Here is a 15,946-nt window from a genome sequence, read left to right on the forward strand (position 1 = left end):
TCAGTAGTTATCTGTAACTGATATAGTCTGACTTATCTACATAGTGAGATACAATGTGAGGGAGGCAGGCATGGGTGCGGTCAAATGTATGCTTGGGCGAATGAGAAACTATAATCAACACATGGGTATCATGATGATATCAAAGCGCAAAAATGAAAACAAAACTGTATAAGGGCACCCCCCGGTAAAAACAGGGAGAAAAGGTGAAAAGTATGAATCCCAAACATAGACCGCCCCATCTACACAACAGGCCTACCACGCCTCTTCAACATCAAGGAGCCATTTACGAATGCCCTCGCGTAACGTGTTATCACCTCCTGTCTGTACTCGCCGGCGGTCCCGGTCTGTGGGCCCCAGCTCGCCTTCATCTTCTCGGCAGTGCTCCGCCGTTACACTGCGAACAACCTCGTCGAGTGCGCTTAAGACAAGTTTGCGACACTCAGTCCGAGGAACCTCCACTGGGCGCATCTCGTCCCGGCTCAGCACGTCTGACATATGTTTGTCCTCAGTGCGCCGAGTGCGCGTGGGCGACGGAGCCCGGGAGTGTACCATTGAGGAAGGGCCGCTCTGAGCGAGAACTCGTTCTAGAGCGTCTACCAGCGTGCCATCCAAATCCATCACGTGCTCTTCCACAAAGCGTTCTTCTACATCACTTGAGCCAAACCCATCAGATGAAGAACTAGCGGACGATTTGCTGGAAGCAGTAGCTTGAGAAAAGAAACTGCTCAGCTGCGACGCAGACGCCGAGCCGCCGGAGACATGACGAGGGGTGCCTGGTTGGGGAGAAAACGAAGGCGATGTGTTGCGCCAAGACGCACTCCCGACTTTACGACGTAGCCGCAGCCGCTTCACCGTGAAGGTTCGCACATCCGCAATGAGAGTGGTCGCAACATCAACCCAGCGTCCGGATCCGTCCGCATCAAGACACGCGGCTTGGCTTGACATCGGTTCTGCTTGCATGGCACGCTTGATGTCAGCCTCGAGCCCATTATAGGGCCGGACCGCTTGAAGTAAGAAGTCATCATGAAAGCTCTTCAGCCAGCCAGCAACGTTCATGTTAGGTCCATCACTGTCTTTCAAGGTAGAGGGAAAGCCGGATGTGCTGCTGTGCGTAGACGCTACGGCGTCAACACTAGTAACCGACGTTCGTGTCTTCTTCGGTGATGCCATTGTGGAATCGCCAGATGAAGAAAGGGAGACGAACCCGGGCAAAGGAAGATCAACATCAACAATGCCATCATCGCCTCGGACCGACAACTTCAGCGACGACTCTCGTGCTTGGTCCGTAGCCGCAGCCTCATCCGGGGCATCGTCGTCTTCATATCCATGGTGGGCATTTGAAGCCTGCGGAATGGAAATGTGGTTGCTAGTTGCGCTTTTCGGAGAGACTTCGGTAGGTCCGAGCGATGCCTCTTTGACCATCTGACTCAGAGTGGGAGGAGGCCGCCTCGGAGGATTTGTGTACGCTGACACGGACCGTTTGCGGGTGTCAGTTGGTGCCACAGATTCGCTGTCACCAGTAGACGATTCCTGGCGGGCGTTCCACAGACCGGAGAATATATTGCCCCATCGACCATTAGCAGATGGTACACTGCCATTCGCACTAGTGTTTGTGCTTTCGCTTCGTTGGAGGCTCCTCAGCAGTGTTTCCGACGCGAGGCTGTCGGGCCCATCAGCCACTGCCTGGTCCGACCCTGCGCGCTCAGAGCGGCCTTGAGAAGCAAAGTGAGGGACCGGAACAGTACTACCAGGAGTGGTGGTTGATGTTGTCGCCGCACTCGTAGTCCTGGCGCGCATATCCTTGGCGTGAACGGGCACGCCTAATGCTCGAATGGAGCGAGCGTCGGATCCCCGGCGCATGGTAGTGAAGTCCGGTGTCACCGACGGCTCGGTCTCATCCGTGGAACGATGCGCCGTCTCGCACGACGAAACGCTCACGGACCGCTGGTGCTGTTCTCTTTCACTAAGAGTGAGGCGTTGTGCGCGAGATCGACGTTCCATCACTCTCCGCAGGGACTCCTGCCGCAGAACCGGGACATTTGGCGGGCTCTGAGAAATGGCCCTGGTGGAAGCCGCGGTGCCCGGCCTAATAGGGGAAGGGAGAGGCTCGAAACGCTGTTTCGGTGGAAGAAAGACTGCAAGCAGGAAAATAAGTCTCCGCGCCGTCATCTTGTCAGGCGATATAATGACAGTGCGGTGAGCAAGAAGAGGGTCAGAATCCTGCTGGGCTTTCTGCTGCAGATAATGCCTCCGTCGGTACCACTCGGGACCAAGGGCATTGAGCCACTCAGTATGGTTACCCAGGAAAGCTGTAATAAGAACAAGGAAGAAGAAGCTGTGGTCCTTATCTCCAATGCTGCGAATGATGGAGCGGCCTTCCTCACGCCACACACCCCACCGATTCTGGCCGGTTACGACGAATGGCATTTGCAACGCCGTGCTAATGCGACGGCTGCTGCGGATCGCTTCGTCTCGTAGCCTGGAATTTACGGCCAAGATATTCGCAGGCAGGTGGACAAATGTTTGATTTGTTCGTTGCATGTTTGGGGGTTTAGCTGGCTTTGGATGCATGGCTGAAGAGGAATCTACCTTCTTCAGCAGAAAAAGGATTTCTCTTCGCGAAAGTCTCTCCAAGTGTGACAGGGTGCGGTTTATTACATCCCAATGATCAACCAGAAGATCAATGCGCTCATCGAGGCTCGCAGGTGAGCTTGCAAGGGACAAACTGTCATCGAGGAAACCCCCACGGAAACGGTAGTCCGAGTCCAAAGAGCACGACATTCCCGGTTTGGGAGAGTCCGGACCCTGGGCATTGAACCGTGAGGCCGGTCGCCCTGCGTTCCGAGAGAGGAGCGGGATCTGGATAGTAATTGCCACAGCATACATCGGTGTCTTTTTCTCCTTGATCTTCCGACGCTTCGTGACGTCTGGAAAAGGAAAACCGCTGTTCGGAAGTGAGTCTTGGTTCACAGAGCCAGCCGCGTTCATGCCATCCGGAGACGTCTCACCACCTTCGGGTAGATGGACGCTGAACATTCTAGTCAGGAGTATCGTAACCTTTGCTGGCGGTTTGGACTCATTCCCGCGGCTGGTGCTTGTAAAGGCTGATTGACTTCCAGTTGTATACGCGCGCGACAGAGAGTTGCGGGTTGCAGGAGATGTAGGTGCAGTTTTGCCAGGTTCATCATCGGCAGAGATGATATGCATCTTCGTCGATGACCCCCTATAGCTAAACGCACTGCTGCCGAAAATACAATTTAAAAGACCGGTATCATTCGAGTCCGCAGCATAGCGAGGGTGGCTAGGTTCATGATAGCTTCCCGCCGGCGATAGTGTGGAACTACGACCACGAGCCCTCATGAAAGCGCCAGACGACATGGGAGGTGACCTCCGTGCCTCGGCGGCGATAGAGAGTGGGCTTGGCTCCGCGGCTGACGACTGCGACAAGTAGCCCCGCCGTGGCCCACGGGTGAGATTCGAAACCGTACGGGCATGTCTCGCACCGCTGGTATTGTCGAACACCTGAGGTTCCAACCCAAGTCCCATAGAAGTCTGATCCTGCGAACTGGCGCGTGTGTCCAACAGGACACAAGCATCTCGATCTCCCAATGCATTTTGTGCAATTATCACCCGGAAATCCTTCAGCGGGTCCAACTCGACACCGCCGCGATCATCATAGGCACCAGCCGTAGAAGCGTTCGGGGAATTGTAGGCCGTATGCAGCGGATATGCGTGCGTATGGGAATGTCGGAGGAGACTAGCATCGGGGAATAGTAAGCCAGATGTATGTTCCTCCTCCGTGACGGATTCTAATTGGTGAGCGTTTTTGGCGTTGTAAGTCGCCGGATTTAGAGTAGCCGCGGCAGTGCTCAACAGTCGACCCAGCATGATGGCAATTCGAAATAAGGCAAGCCTGCAGGAAGTAAAGGCCAGTGAGAGAATGCCGATGAAGGAGGGGTCGAGCACTCGAGCCGAGAAGCAAACAAAAAAGAAATAATTAAGCTAGGAAATCAAGGCAAGAAACCAACACTCAGACAGATATACTAGAATGAGCTGCAGCACCCATCGTTCAATCCCGCCGAATGCCAACCATGATCAAGCCATCCAGAAGGAATGAACGGGGGGGCCTTCTTTCACTGTGGAGGCCAGACACGCCCACTTGCAGGGGGGATAGGCAGTAATAGGAGTGGTAAGTGAAGCAAAGTAAGTAGTCGGAAAAGGAAGTGATAGTAATGAACTAGTGGTAGTGACAGCCCGTGTCCAGAAGGGGGTTAGTCAGCCGCCAATTGGGCCGGAAAGAATTAAGTGACTGGGGATGCAATCGAAGCCAATCGATTTAGATGAATTTAGAGCGACTTCCCACTGCGGAGGGAGACGCAAACAAGTGGGAATGAATTGGCAGGACCGGGGGGTTAATGAATTGGCCAGAGGGGAAGGGAAGGGAAGGGAAGAGAAGAGGGAGGGAGGGAGGAGGAGGAGGGGAATATTGGGGAAGAAACAGCGACGAGTTCCCGAAAGGGCGGTGAAGCTGGCCGTACCGCACATGATCTCAGCCTCATCTCATCGCGGCCGATCGCCTGCAACTTCACGGCCTTTTGGGCCTGTCAGCGCTCGACTGCCCCCCTGCACACGGCCCAATCCGTCACACAATCACCTCATGTTGCATGGGCTAGGCAGCGTTTGGGCGGGAATCTGCGCCAGTCGGGATTCCAACGCCCCTCAACCCAACTCTGATTCACCAGGATTTCCTCCGTGAATGCCGGATCTATACATTGTCTGTCATGACTCGCCTACGCCCGTCATGGTTATACATGGTGGAATCAGGGGGGAAGTAGCTTGGACTAATGAGAGCCACAGCGATAGGTCGAATAATAATACGGCAAGCTACAGCGCAGGGGTACACAAGGAACAAACAATGACATTGCCGTCCAGATCATAGGCAGACGCTCAAAATCTCTCAAATTAAACACAAGAACCTTTTAGCCAATGGTATCTGCATCGTCATCCCAGTGATGACGCTTTCATGATAGCTGAGTAGTAGTAGGGGTAGTAGGTAGTCAACTAAATATAGTACAAGCCAATCAGTTGCGCTTGGTCTTTTGCTTCACCTTTTCGACCAGCTTCTTCAGATCATCCGATCCGCCCTCCTTGGACGCACTCTTCTTCTGCTTCTTCTTTTGTTCACGAGCATCCTCCTCGTCTGCATGTTCATCCCGATCCCTGCGTCGCTTGCGACCCTCCTCCAACAGAGCCTTCATACCCGAAGTCGCCTTGAATCGGGGGTTGGTGGGATCGATGGCGAACTCGTGGCTCTCGTAGAGTCGAGCGAAACGAGGATCGGTGACTTCCATCTCGAAGTCGTCCTTGGGAGCTTCAACTTGCTTGCCCTTACTCTTGCCCTTCTTGTTCTTCTTGCGAGCTTGTTTCTCCGCCTTCTCAATCTCGTTCATATCGAAGTGCTTGATGCCAGGCTTGTTGTTGTCGTCAATCATGAGCAGCTCCAGCTCCGCCCGCTTGGCTGCGGTCGCAGCTTCCTCCGCTGCACGCTCCTCCCGCTTCTTGCGCTTCTCTTCCTTACGACGAGCAGCAGCAGTAGCCTTGCCACTAGGGTCGTCGAAGAAGGGATCGTCAAAGCCCAAGTCGTCCTCCTGGGGCTGTTCCTTAGCATCCGAGGCATCAGCGGCATTGTCCTCCTCCTCGCCATCCTCACCACGCTTGGTGGCCTTGAGCTTCTCCTTTCTGCGCTTCTTTCTCTCACGCTCCTTGCGAATGTACTTTTCGATCGTAGTCTCATCCTTCTCAGGTTCGTTCTCGAAGATGCTGTCGCCCTTGGGACCACCAGCCAGACCGGAAGTGAAGGTAACCTCCATCTCACCAACAGGACCATCGGACTTGGCTGAAGGCGTAGGCTCCGCACCAAGACCAAGTAGAGCCCGGAGACGTTGCTTCTCTTCCTCCTTCTTAGACACCTTCTTTGTCTCCCCATCCCCGCGCGTAGTATCAACAATCTCCACACCACCCTCATCCTCCTCATCATCGGAGCTATCACTAGCCAGATAAGCCTTCAGGTCGTTCTCGTCAATATCCTTGCGACTACCCCGGAAGGCCCGAGCCTGAGCTTCCTTGCGCGACTTATCCTCCATATCCCAGGTCAGCTTGACCTTGCTGTGCTGCAGCGCATCGGTAACGAACTCGTTCGGCTGGTACCCATCGGGGATGCGTGTGCACTCGTCGCGGGGCGTATCGTCAGAGAAGTCAGTGTCCTCAGGCACAAAGCGGAGGTCGAAGAAGTTGGCGCTAGACAAGTACTCGGCACCATCGACGGAATCGTAAACGTGCTTTGCAACATCCCTGGACGAGAAAGTCAAGATAGCATAGAAGTAACGTAGGCGCTCCAACTGATACTTCCGGAGCTGTGTCGAGTTGAACTCCTCGCCTTTATCCTCCTTCAGCATGGATTGCTTGATCTTCTCTTCCTCCTCATCAGAGTCGAGTTCATCCTCATCATCAGAGTCACCACCCTTCTTCGATGCAAAGATCTCCCTAGGCGGCCCCTCCGTCTCCTCCCTCTCCATCCTCTCCTTACCAAACTCACTGGGATAAACAGCGACCTTCAACACCCTCCCACCAGTCGGCGCAAAACTGGAGAAGACAGCCATCAAATCCTCCGCGCGGATATTATCCCAATCCAAATTCACCACCGCAATGCGATCCGTAACATCGCCAGTAGGCACATCCGCCCGCTGCTTATCAGGATAGTCCAACTCCTCGCCAAACCCTTCGAACTCCTCTTCATCTTCATCTTCCTCGTCGGAGCTCTCCTCCTCCGAGGACGAAGACTCATCAAATCCTCCATCTCTCGCTGGGTCGTAAGTCTCTGCCTTTCTCAGCTCCCTAAGCACCTCTTCATCATCTGCAACGCTGGCGTCTTCAAGACCATCGTCTTCCCCGTCCTCGCCTTCTTCCTCATCTTCCTCACCCTCCTGCGCATCCTCGTCCAGCTGGTAGAATCGCTCGAGCTGTTTCTTGGTGTCATCGCTGGCGAGCTTCCGGCCGTACCTATCGACTGCGGCGTTGCGGGAGAAATCCTTGTCGCGCAACATGTGCGCAAAACGCTTGTCGAGCTTAACATGGGTTTGGCGTTTGCTGGGGAGACGGTAGCGAGGGTCGGTTTGGATGTTGGCGAATCTAGGGTCGGCTGATTGCAGCAAAGAGAATGGGTTAGTTATGTTTTACATTCTCGCTTTGAGAGATTAGGATGAATTGATGGTAAGGTACGTACTGATCACCGAGCCGGAGTCGTTTTTGGCGGCGCCGGCCTTCTTGCCTTTCTTTTTGTGGTCAGGCATGGTGGCACGCCTGTCGGCAATGAAGTTTTATTCAGATAGGAATGTATAGAATAAGTAATTCGACACCCTCTGGTAATAGAAGAAGAGTGGATCGTCTGGTTAAGGTGATTGCTGAAAAAGTGATGATCATGGATAATTTTCTGGCGGCGGAACCAAAGATTCTTCGGCGAGCCTTGGATGTGGTCCGTGCGTTTCTCCGAAGGTTCAGGTTAACTCCGTCGTCTGATTTAATGGCTAGACATGCTCAAATTGTGTTTTATAGAATTTTTTTTCATTATATCATGTATATGTAGTGAGATGCATATATATAGGCCTATTTCCACAGCTCATATTCTCCACGCTTAGACCCTGACCGTCACTCAACAGCCGAAATATCTCTTTTCAATCCACCGAGGTTCGCGCTCTTCCTCAATGCGACCAACTATAACCTTAATTCCAGGGAACACTGTGGTCAGTCGCTTCAGTCCGATCTTGCCTGCAGCGCAGGTCACGAAAATAATCTTGTCCTCTTGGACACCGTGGTCAATCATAACACGGACCGCCATTAGAGCAGCACCTCCACTGGACATCTGAGGGTCGAGGAGCATGACGTTCTCGTGGTTCTCAATATTGGGAGGGAGCTTAAGGTAGTGAAGCTCGGGTTCTTCGTTCTTTTCATTGGTTTGGATCAGCACACGACCGGTGATGCAGTCAGGTATGGTGCGCTTGAGCGCGGTCTCGAGGCAAGAGCCTCCGCGAAGAATTGCGACGGCAGACACTACACCAGCTTGGTTCAAACCCTCATAGCTAGTCGATTGAGGTGTATCCACTGCTTGTGATACATAGTTGGTCATATCCAAAGCCCTGTGCAGTAAACAACATGTAAGCTACGATTTGAGAAAGCCACGCGATGTGCGCAAAGTACAACGATGCCTAGGCTAACTCACTTCTCGATCAGTAAAGCGGCAAGGCGGTCGAAGTAGAACACAAAGTCAACTTGTTCCGTTGCCGGGTCCTGGAGGATGGTGTTCATGCCAACAAATTGCGGTGTTTGAGGCATCATCAAGACGTTAGAAGATAGTTGCTCTTCCGAGGCGATGAGACCAAGTCGGTTGAGCTCTGCATTATGCTTCTCTGACTTCTCATCAAGCTTGCGCTGAATATGCTGCACAACCATTTCTTAAGCCGGAGTTAGTGTGTTGAACCAAGGAAGAAGGAGCAGACACTCTTACCAATGGCCGTCCGGTTTTCGATACCACGGGGAATGATGATGTCTGGAGCTTGTCAGACCTGATTCAGCTTATGGAGAAGTCGTACATACCAGACACAGCTCGTTGGGGTTCAACGTATTGCTTGTATGAGGGCTTCACATAAGTGAACCACTGCTTGACAATACCTTCGACGTCTCTTCCTCTCTCACGAACATCGCGCATGACTAGCTTCCTCTCCGTTAGAGCAGTACCAACCGGTTAAGTAGTAGGATAACTGACTTCTGCGCCCAAGACAGACATCCATGTCTGCTTCAACAAAGATCTAGTAGATAACATGAGCGACGGTTCGGATCTAAAGGACGGGCGGAACTTACCTTGACATCTAAAAGCTCCATGATCCTCGGGTCATGCAAGGCCAAAATACCCTCCAGGATCAATACGCGAGGGGAATACAGGGTACTCGTTTCAGGCTGACGCTGGTGTTCTGCAAACGAGTAAATGGGGATATCTGCTTTCTTTCTAGATAGGTTGAAGAAACCCTGTCAGCTCCCATATATGGCACGTGCCCCACCAGAAACTACAACAAGAGACTCATAGATCATACCCTTGCTTCAAATCCCTTAGCGTTTGGACCAGAACATCAAAGTCCAGAGACTCCGGGCAGTCAAAGTCATATTGATTGCGGTGGGCTCTGGCATGATCCTCTGGGGACAAGCTCTTGTAGAAGGAGTCCTATACCACACCGCCGTTAGAGAACACGAAGTGGAGGGATTTATTAGGCTAAACAATTATGAAAGCGGTCGCATATACCATTACGAGAATCACAACCCAGGGAAGATTCAGGGACTTCACAATCTCCATGGCCACCGAGGTCTTGCCGGAGCCGGAGCTGCCTGCGATACCGATAATACTCAAATCCGCCCATGGTGGAGAGTAGCGCCTGTCTGTCGCGGACGAGTATACAGGGGAGATTGACTGCATCTTGCCGACCCTCACCGAAGAACTGACCTGCCGAAACGAAGGGGACTAATGACAGGCCGGCCTGATCATAACCGGGGGGAACAAAAGCAAAATTCAGTTAGGACAACCAGCAGCAAAGAAGCGCCGGCGACACAAGCTTTGGAACCGATAAGAGAGACTTCGGCGATACACTCCAAATCCAAAAGGGACCAAGTGATCGGCGCTTGCCCCAATTGGGACTAGGCGGGGCCGTGACCTTCGCTTGCGGCTTTAGGCTTAGCTGGTGAACGTGACCTAACACCCGCCGCTTTTTCTTCCTTTAAATAGAGCTCTTCCTTCCCGCCGTTTCTTTTTCTTCTTCTCTCTCCTTCTCTTCACTCACTCTTTTGCCCCGAGCATCCTAATGGCTCCCGTCTGCGAAGCTTTCCATCTTCACAGACGGCCTCTTGCTCGCTACCAGGTCACTTGACATTCTACTGCGAAATTCCGCATCCACTAAGCTCTTCACCATGTCCTCTGCCAATTACGTATGCGTCCTGACATGCCGTGTGTGCCGCGTGGTTGCCTGGTTTTAACAGGAAGCAGATGTCTCCCTCTTCCTCGACGACGCCAACATGGCATCAGTTCGAACGGAAGGTCGAGGAGGTGAAACCATCCAAAACGTGAGTGATTTACCCCACCTTTCCGTCGCGCGCCACGATTGCATGATGTACCTTGAAATCAAGTTGGGAATCTCTCTGAAAAATAACTGAGGAGAATATATTGACTTGTGTTTCTGAATCCTTCGTTTGACTTTGCCTTGTCATCCACAAATTTGCCAGATGGACTTCAAATGCTGACTGTCCTCTTCAAGTGATATCAATTATCTAGTCATGGATTATTTAATCACCAACGGCTACCCAGCTGCTGCGAAGAAATTCGCACTAGAGGCCAACATCCAACCCAGAGCAGATATCGAGTCGATTCAGGAAAGAGTTGACATTCGTACTGCAATTCATTCTGGGAATATCCAAGTTGCCATTGAAAAGATCAATGAGCTCAACCCACAGGTAAGACAATCCTTCTATCTCATCCCCTTCCCACCCACCCTCGTTGCAAGGATTATACGACGTTTCATGCACCACTCAGAACATCCCTTTTGGGGTTTGTTGATAAACAAACATCTTCAGTCCTCAGTATGAGCAGCAAGACAAACATGCCGTTACTTGTCATCACACCTATTTCATAGCTTTTTGCTGACTTGACCGGCTTAGATCCTAGATGAAAATGCCCCTTTACATTTCGCATTGCTGCGACTGCAGCTAGTGGAGTTGATTCGCTCATGCACCTCTTCCCCCGATGGCGATATCAGCCCTGCCCTTGAGTTCGCGACCTCGCAACTCGCACCGCGGGCACCCACCAACCCACAGTTCCTTGAGGATCTTGAGAGGACTCTGGCACTCTTGATCTTCCCGATGGATAGCCTGTCCCCGTCACTTGCCCCTTTACTACACCCCGACCTTCGTAAGGATATAGCCAACCGCGTCAACGAAGCCATCCTGCTGAATCAAGGCGCTCGTAAAGAGGCCCGGCTACGCAACCTGGTCAAATTGCGCGCGTGGGCCGAACAGAAAGCCCGGGAGGCTAAGAAGGATATACCCGAGAAGCTGGACCTCGGACTGGGCGATAACCCCAACACCCACAACAGTAATCCCTTGGCCAGTTCGACCAGTGCTAGCCACAATGGCTCTAACGACACCGTAATGACCAATAATGGGGATATCGACCCCATGATCTCATAAATCCAGGATTCGATCTGCGATCACCTGGTACATAATATTTCCATTTCACGTATCACCACACGAATTTCTTCGTTCACCATTGAGCACGGCGTTTGGGTGCAGGCTACCAGCAGGTGTCAAATTCAACGGCCCTCTTGTAACATCTACGGTTCAATATGGGGATACATAACATATCATGACTTGGCACTTTGGTCTCTGCCGACAGTTTTGTGTGCGGAACGGATTGAATTTTAGCAATCGAAACAGACCCAACAGGTTCTTCAATTGGCTTATTCGTAACAAACCCATGGTTACCTAGTAGTTAACCACGTTGCAGTCGCCTACCCTGCAGCAATGTCAAGCTATGGGTTGGGGCACGGAACAAATCAACATCATACCACCATGATTGGATATGCTAAACAATCGCTACACTGTCAATCGTATATAGTTGACAGCACGGTACTTTGTTTACTCAGAAGCAGTCAATTGTAGATTTCTATTCAGGAAAGCCTCGAAAGGCTCCCCTCCGCTGTCTCTAGCCTTCCGTGGCATATACTACGCGGGTATAAGGAGCCCCATGAAGCGCCGTGTACATAAGAGTTGACTTTGTTTTGTTCCACAAATCGGATACTAGTAGTTAAATCCTATGCTAGGAACAAATCTGCTAGCTACATCAGTAGATGGACTACACATTCAAGCGATGTGCCGACAACTGCCAGTAGAACCAAAGAAATACATATATATCGACTATATTCTCAGAGAGTGAACATCAACTGTTCAGATAATACTAATAAGTTCTTTCAAGGATTTCCTTAGAAGTCCGAATAACATGCACAACATGGCATTAACCCCATCATAAGCAACCGCAGCATACTGCACCAGCTGATTGCAAACTAATAACGCTGCAAAAACACCTTGGGAACATCAATCGTCTTCGACCGCAGAAACTCGCACGTATTCTTCCCCAGAACATCACAACTCGAAGACGAATTATAACCCCGATCAAGATGATCATGAAGCAGGAAATGCACCACTCTTACGCCAGGGATCTCGAATCGGTCGATTTGGTTCCCCGAATACTCAATGGGTCCCAGCAGCTCTTTGATCTTGTCCGTCGTGAGGAATGTTCTGAGCCAGTCCCATTCATCTTGGTGTTTCACGTAAAAGCCCACATTGCAGTTGGCTCCTTTGTCGCCGGCTCTACCATAGACGACCGTACCCAAGGGGGCTTTGACTGTCTCTCCGAAGGCAGAGATGTCAACGGGGTTGTCTGTTTCGTGGGAGGGCTGGGTGCCGTATGTTTGGGTCACGCTAGGTGGGTCAATTGTGATGACTTTCTTTGGATTAGTTGCAAGGAGGTGTACTCTATGCTTTAGGACAGATTGAGGAATTAGTCCGGTGTTGTAGTTGTAGTATGGCTTTGCGTGAACTTGTCGGGGGTCGTTGCTGGGGGTTAGGGCCTATAAGGTCTTAGCCACAGTAATACTAGTGATAAAGTAGGGTGACCAACCGGACAACTAGAAAGAAATGTCGACATGCACCATCTGAATAGACCTCTAGGTACATCCGTCCGCAAGATCTCCGGGTCTTTAGTCTGCGCAAAGACACGGAATATCACCGTTGCATGATCCTGACAGGTAGTATCAAGGGACGGGGACCCAATACGATGGAATCTCAGTTGAGTGAACCGGTGGATATCTTCACCAATGGCCTCTCGAATCTGTTCTTCAGTCCACTTGCACTTCTCGTCAATATCAAGACCCGTCATAAATGCGTGGAATTCGGCCTGATATCCTCCGAAAGTGGTGAACCCTAGTTTGGTCGTGGGAGGAGGTGGCATGCCCACAATGCCTGTTACCCGGACTTGTTCTGGGGCAATTTGTTCCAGCTTCACTGCTGTCAGGTCAGCAACGACGTCGGAGTTGAGATACCATGGGCCTTGGATTTCATATATCAGTTGCGATGTCAGTGATTCAACTGTCACGCATCCTCCGGTGTTTTTCTCTTTGGCGATTGTGAACTCGCCGTTGGCTTCGATCTCTGCGATGGGAAATCCGAGCTTGAGATGCTTTCCTGCTTTCAGAAGCGACTTGAATCCGGTGAAGTTGCCTCCTTCAAGGTATTAGTTGGTTTCTGCCTATTGCGCGATGCTTGATGATCATACCAGTGGCGTATCCGGAGCATTCGATAAGATGACCGGCAATCAATGCGCGTGCAAGTTCGTCATAGTTGTTCTCAGACCATCCATGCCACCACCTGCATTTGTGTCAGCGCCAAAGTATTCCGTTCAGTCTGATAAAACAAGCCCAACTGTGGAAAACTTACGCTGCAACACCAACCACAGGAGAAGCATCCGAGACTCTCCCACATATGACAATATCCGCACCTTCAGCCAGAGCCTTCGCAATGCCCCATCCACCAAGATAACACTGCGCAAATACAAAATTGGGATCGACCTCCGACAACGATTTACCCGAAAGTCGAATAGGGTAGTCTTCGTCGCCCTTCTTCCTCTGTTCAAGCAAAATATCCGTCACATCGTCACCTTCAATCCATGCAATGCGGAGATTTCCGTGTCCACTCTGCTGGACTAACTTTTGACACTCAATTGCAAGAAGCTCTGTATCTGACGCACCCGCATTGACCACGAGCTTCATCCCATGAGCGCTTAGGTCTGCGATGGCAGGCTCAAAGCATTGCAGGAACTCTTTAGCATAGGCGCCCTTTGAGCGATTCTGCTCGTTCTCTTCCGTGAGATCTCGCGCCTTGATCGCTGCCGTTCCAACCATATTGGATTCGGATAGCCAGTCTCCAATGATAGCATCAATGCTGGGGTCACTGGCAAAGGACTTGATTGCATCCCAGCGATCGGTGTTTCCTCCGGCACAGCCGGCGATCCGGACAGATCTGTTGTTAGGTCCTCGTGTCATGTTTTTGAATGTAGTATATCAAGATTAGTAGAAAGGAAATAGACCAAGTTAATGGGATATTATTTCTGCTGTGCTGATGAGATTAGATGAGATATGATTAGATACATCTTCCTTTTTATCTGGGAAAGCGTCCGGCTATTGACTCACCTACATCCTTTCAAGAATCAACCCCGTCAGCATTGTGACCTATTTGCGCTCCCTTTCTTTTCCTTCCCTCGGAGTATCACAGCATGTATGCATGTTTAGCTGATCTTGTGGCAAAAATGGTGTGATCGGATCGGGTCGCACGGCATCTCGACTTTGAAGTTTTCAGCTCCCTGGAGTCTGCGGTGCAACCCCCCTATTTTAGCTTCGCAGCATGCATGCATAACTTAATCTAATCTGGGGCAAATATGGTGTAGCCAGGTAGTATTGCAGATATAGTGCTCCGCACCTTTTGTCGATCTCCCCTCTCTTCATTACCAGATATGCTGTTAGCTCCATCGACAGCACCGGTGCGTGATTAGTATACTTGCTTGCAGTAGATAACCCAGAATAGTATATTGCAAGGTAACATCGCGTGGAGTACTATATGCACAATAATGACGAGGGACTTCAGCTGAAGATCTGCACCTTCAATAAACTAACCTAGATCTTGTGGCCAGGTCCAATTGGCAGCATTACTAATGCATCTTACGAGATACATACAGCAATCCCATGTACTACTAGCCCTGTCTTTCTCTCTCCACGGCAGTAGCCAGCTCATTCAGATCCGTGAATTTCCACGAAAAGGCAACCCTCTCCCTCAGATCCTGCAACGTCCCTCCCATCCCCTTCTGGCCCTCCTTCCCTCTCGTAATCCACGCCGACGTGATGCCCAGCTCCTTGGCAGGAACATGGTCATTAACTAAACTTTGCGCCACATGCAGCACCTCCCCTTCCTGGACTCCAAAGTCCGCATGCAGACGAGAGAACATGTATGCAAAGTTCCGATGATCGGGCTTGTACGACCCAATGTCTTCCGCGGTATAGACCGCATCGAAATTGACCCCTTCTAGTGGTCCTTGCAGGGTCCTACCAAAGGACACGTTGTCGACATTGGAAAGGATCACCAAGCGAAAGTGCCGCCCCAGGCGCTGTAGTGCATCACGAGTATCGGGGAATGCCTCCCAATTCTGGATGCTCGATGCAAATCTCTCGGCCTCGAGCGAGGTGCTGCTGGGATCGGGGTCGCCGGTGCTGCCCCTCAGGGACTGCGCAAGCGCAATGTACGCTTGTTGGAGGAGTTGACTATACAGCAGGGTTGGCTGCGCTTTGAAGATCTGCGCTTTGATCTTTTGGAAAATAGATAGAATCTCAGGAGTAGATGATTTGAGCGGATGAGTGTCTGGGAGTTGCGAGAGAAGTGGTTGAAGCGCCTTGATGAAGCCGCTTTCCCAGTCTACCAGTGTGCCGTAGCAGTCGAAAGAGAGGACGCGGAAGTCAGACAGCGCGGAAGCTTTTTCCGATCCCTTGATGTCAGTCATGGTGTTTTCTTTTCTTTTTTGGTTTTCGTGTTCAGCTGGGAAATTGAGTGGCGAGTCGGATTGAGAGGGGTAACTTACCCCTCTTTATGCTCAGGAACAATCTCGCTTGCGTCTTCTTCCTGGTGCATTAGTCTATTTCTTCATACATCTATCCGTACGAGGTCAGACCCCGAGGTCTAAGCTCATCCAGCTAGCCACCGTGCACCCCACCTGTGTCTCGGAGAAGCATTGCAACCTGCATGTAGCTGAAAC

The 15,946-nt window shown here is 51.3% G+C and overlaps 6 protein-coding genes across 6 annotated transcripts; 1 reads left to right on the forward strand and 5 right to left on the reverse strand.

Moving 5' to 3' along the window:
* Window positions 1-252: 252 nt before the first annotated feature.
* AtWU_07103 (uncharacterized protein) lies at window positions 253-3,888 on the reverse strand (the record flags this gene model as incomplete). The annotated part of the gene is made up of 1 exon (XM_035502212.1): window positions 253-3,888. The coding sequence occupies one exon, from the start codon at window positions 3,886-3,888 to the stop codon at window positions 253-255; it is 3,636 nt and encodes a 1,211-aa protein (XP_035358105.1).
* Window positions 3,889-5,081: 1,193 nt separating this feature from the next.
* On the reverse strand, window positions 5,082-7,349 carry AtWU_07104 (pre-rRNA-processing protein ESF1; the record flags this gene model as incomplete). The annotated part of the gene is made up of 2 exons (XM_035502213.1): window positions 5,082-7,198; window positions 7,283-7,349. The coding sequence occupies 2 exons, from the start codon at window positions 7,347-7,349 to the stop codon at window positions 5,082-5,084; spliced, it is 2,184 nt and encodes a 727-aa protein (XP_035358106.1).
* Window positions 7,350-7,708: 359 nt separating this feature from the next.
* Window positions 7,709-9,520, reverse strand: AtWU_07105 (uridine kinase family protein; the record flags this gene model as incomplete). Its single annotated transcript, XM_035502214.1, has 8 exons — window positions 7,709-8,192; window positions 8,276-8,507; window positions 8,561-8,602; window positions 8,650-8,763; window positions 8,819-8,861; window positions 8,914-9,058; window positions 9,144-9,271; window positions 9,350-9,520. 8 exons carry the CDS (start codon window positions 9,518-9,520, stop codon window positions 7,709-7,711), a joined length of 1,359 nt encoding a protein of 452 aa, XP_035358107.1.
* A 488-nt stretch (window positions 9,521-10,008) lies between these two features.
* On the forward strand, window positions 10,009-11,280 carry AtWU_07106 (uncharacterized protein; the record flags this gene model as incomplete). The annotated part of the gene is made up of 4 exons (XM_035502215.1): window positions 10,009-10,026; window positions 10,085-10,161; window positions 10,353-10,548; window positions 10,753-11,280. 4 exons carry the CDS (start codon window positions 10,009-10,011, stop codon window positions 11,278-11,280), a joined length of 819 nt encoding a protein of 272 aa, XP_035358108.1.
* An 872-nt stretch (window positions 11,281-12,152) lies between these two features.
* On the reverse strand, window positions 12,153-14,189 carry AtWU_07107 (acyclic terpene utilization AtuA family protein; the record flags this gene model as incomplete). The annotated part of the gene is made up of 4 exons (XM_035502216.1): window positions 12,153-12,719; window positions 12,770-13,371; window positions 13,424-13,515; window positions 13,585-14,189. 4 exons carry the CDS (start codon window positions 14,187-14,189, stop codon window positions 12,153-12,155), a joined length of 1,866 nt encoding a protein of 621 aa, XP_035358109.1.
* Window positions 14,190-14,893: 704 nt separating this feature from the next.
* On the reverse strand, window positions 14,894-15,694 carry AtWU_07108 (HAD-superfamily hydrolase; the record flags this gene model as incomplete). The annotated part of the gene is made up of 1 exon (XM_035502217.1): window positions 14,894-15,694. The coding sequence occupies one exon, from the start codon at window positions 15,692-15,694 to the stop codon at window positions 14,894-14,896; it is 801 nt and encodes a 266-aa protein (XP_035358110.1).
* Between the last annotated feature and the right edge of the window lie 252 nt (window positions 15,695-15,946).

This window comes from Aspergillus tubingensis (genome assembly GCF_013340325.1).
Source record: "Aspergillus tubingensis WU-2223L DNA, scaffold_8, whole genome shotgun sequence".
In the NCBI taxonomy this organism is placed as follows: Eukaryota; Fungi; Ascomycota; class Eurotiomycetes; order Eurotiales; family Aspergillaceae; genus Aspergillus; species Aspergillus tubingensis.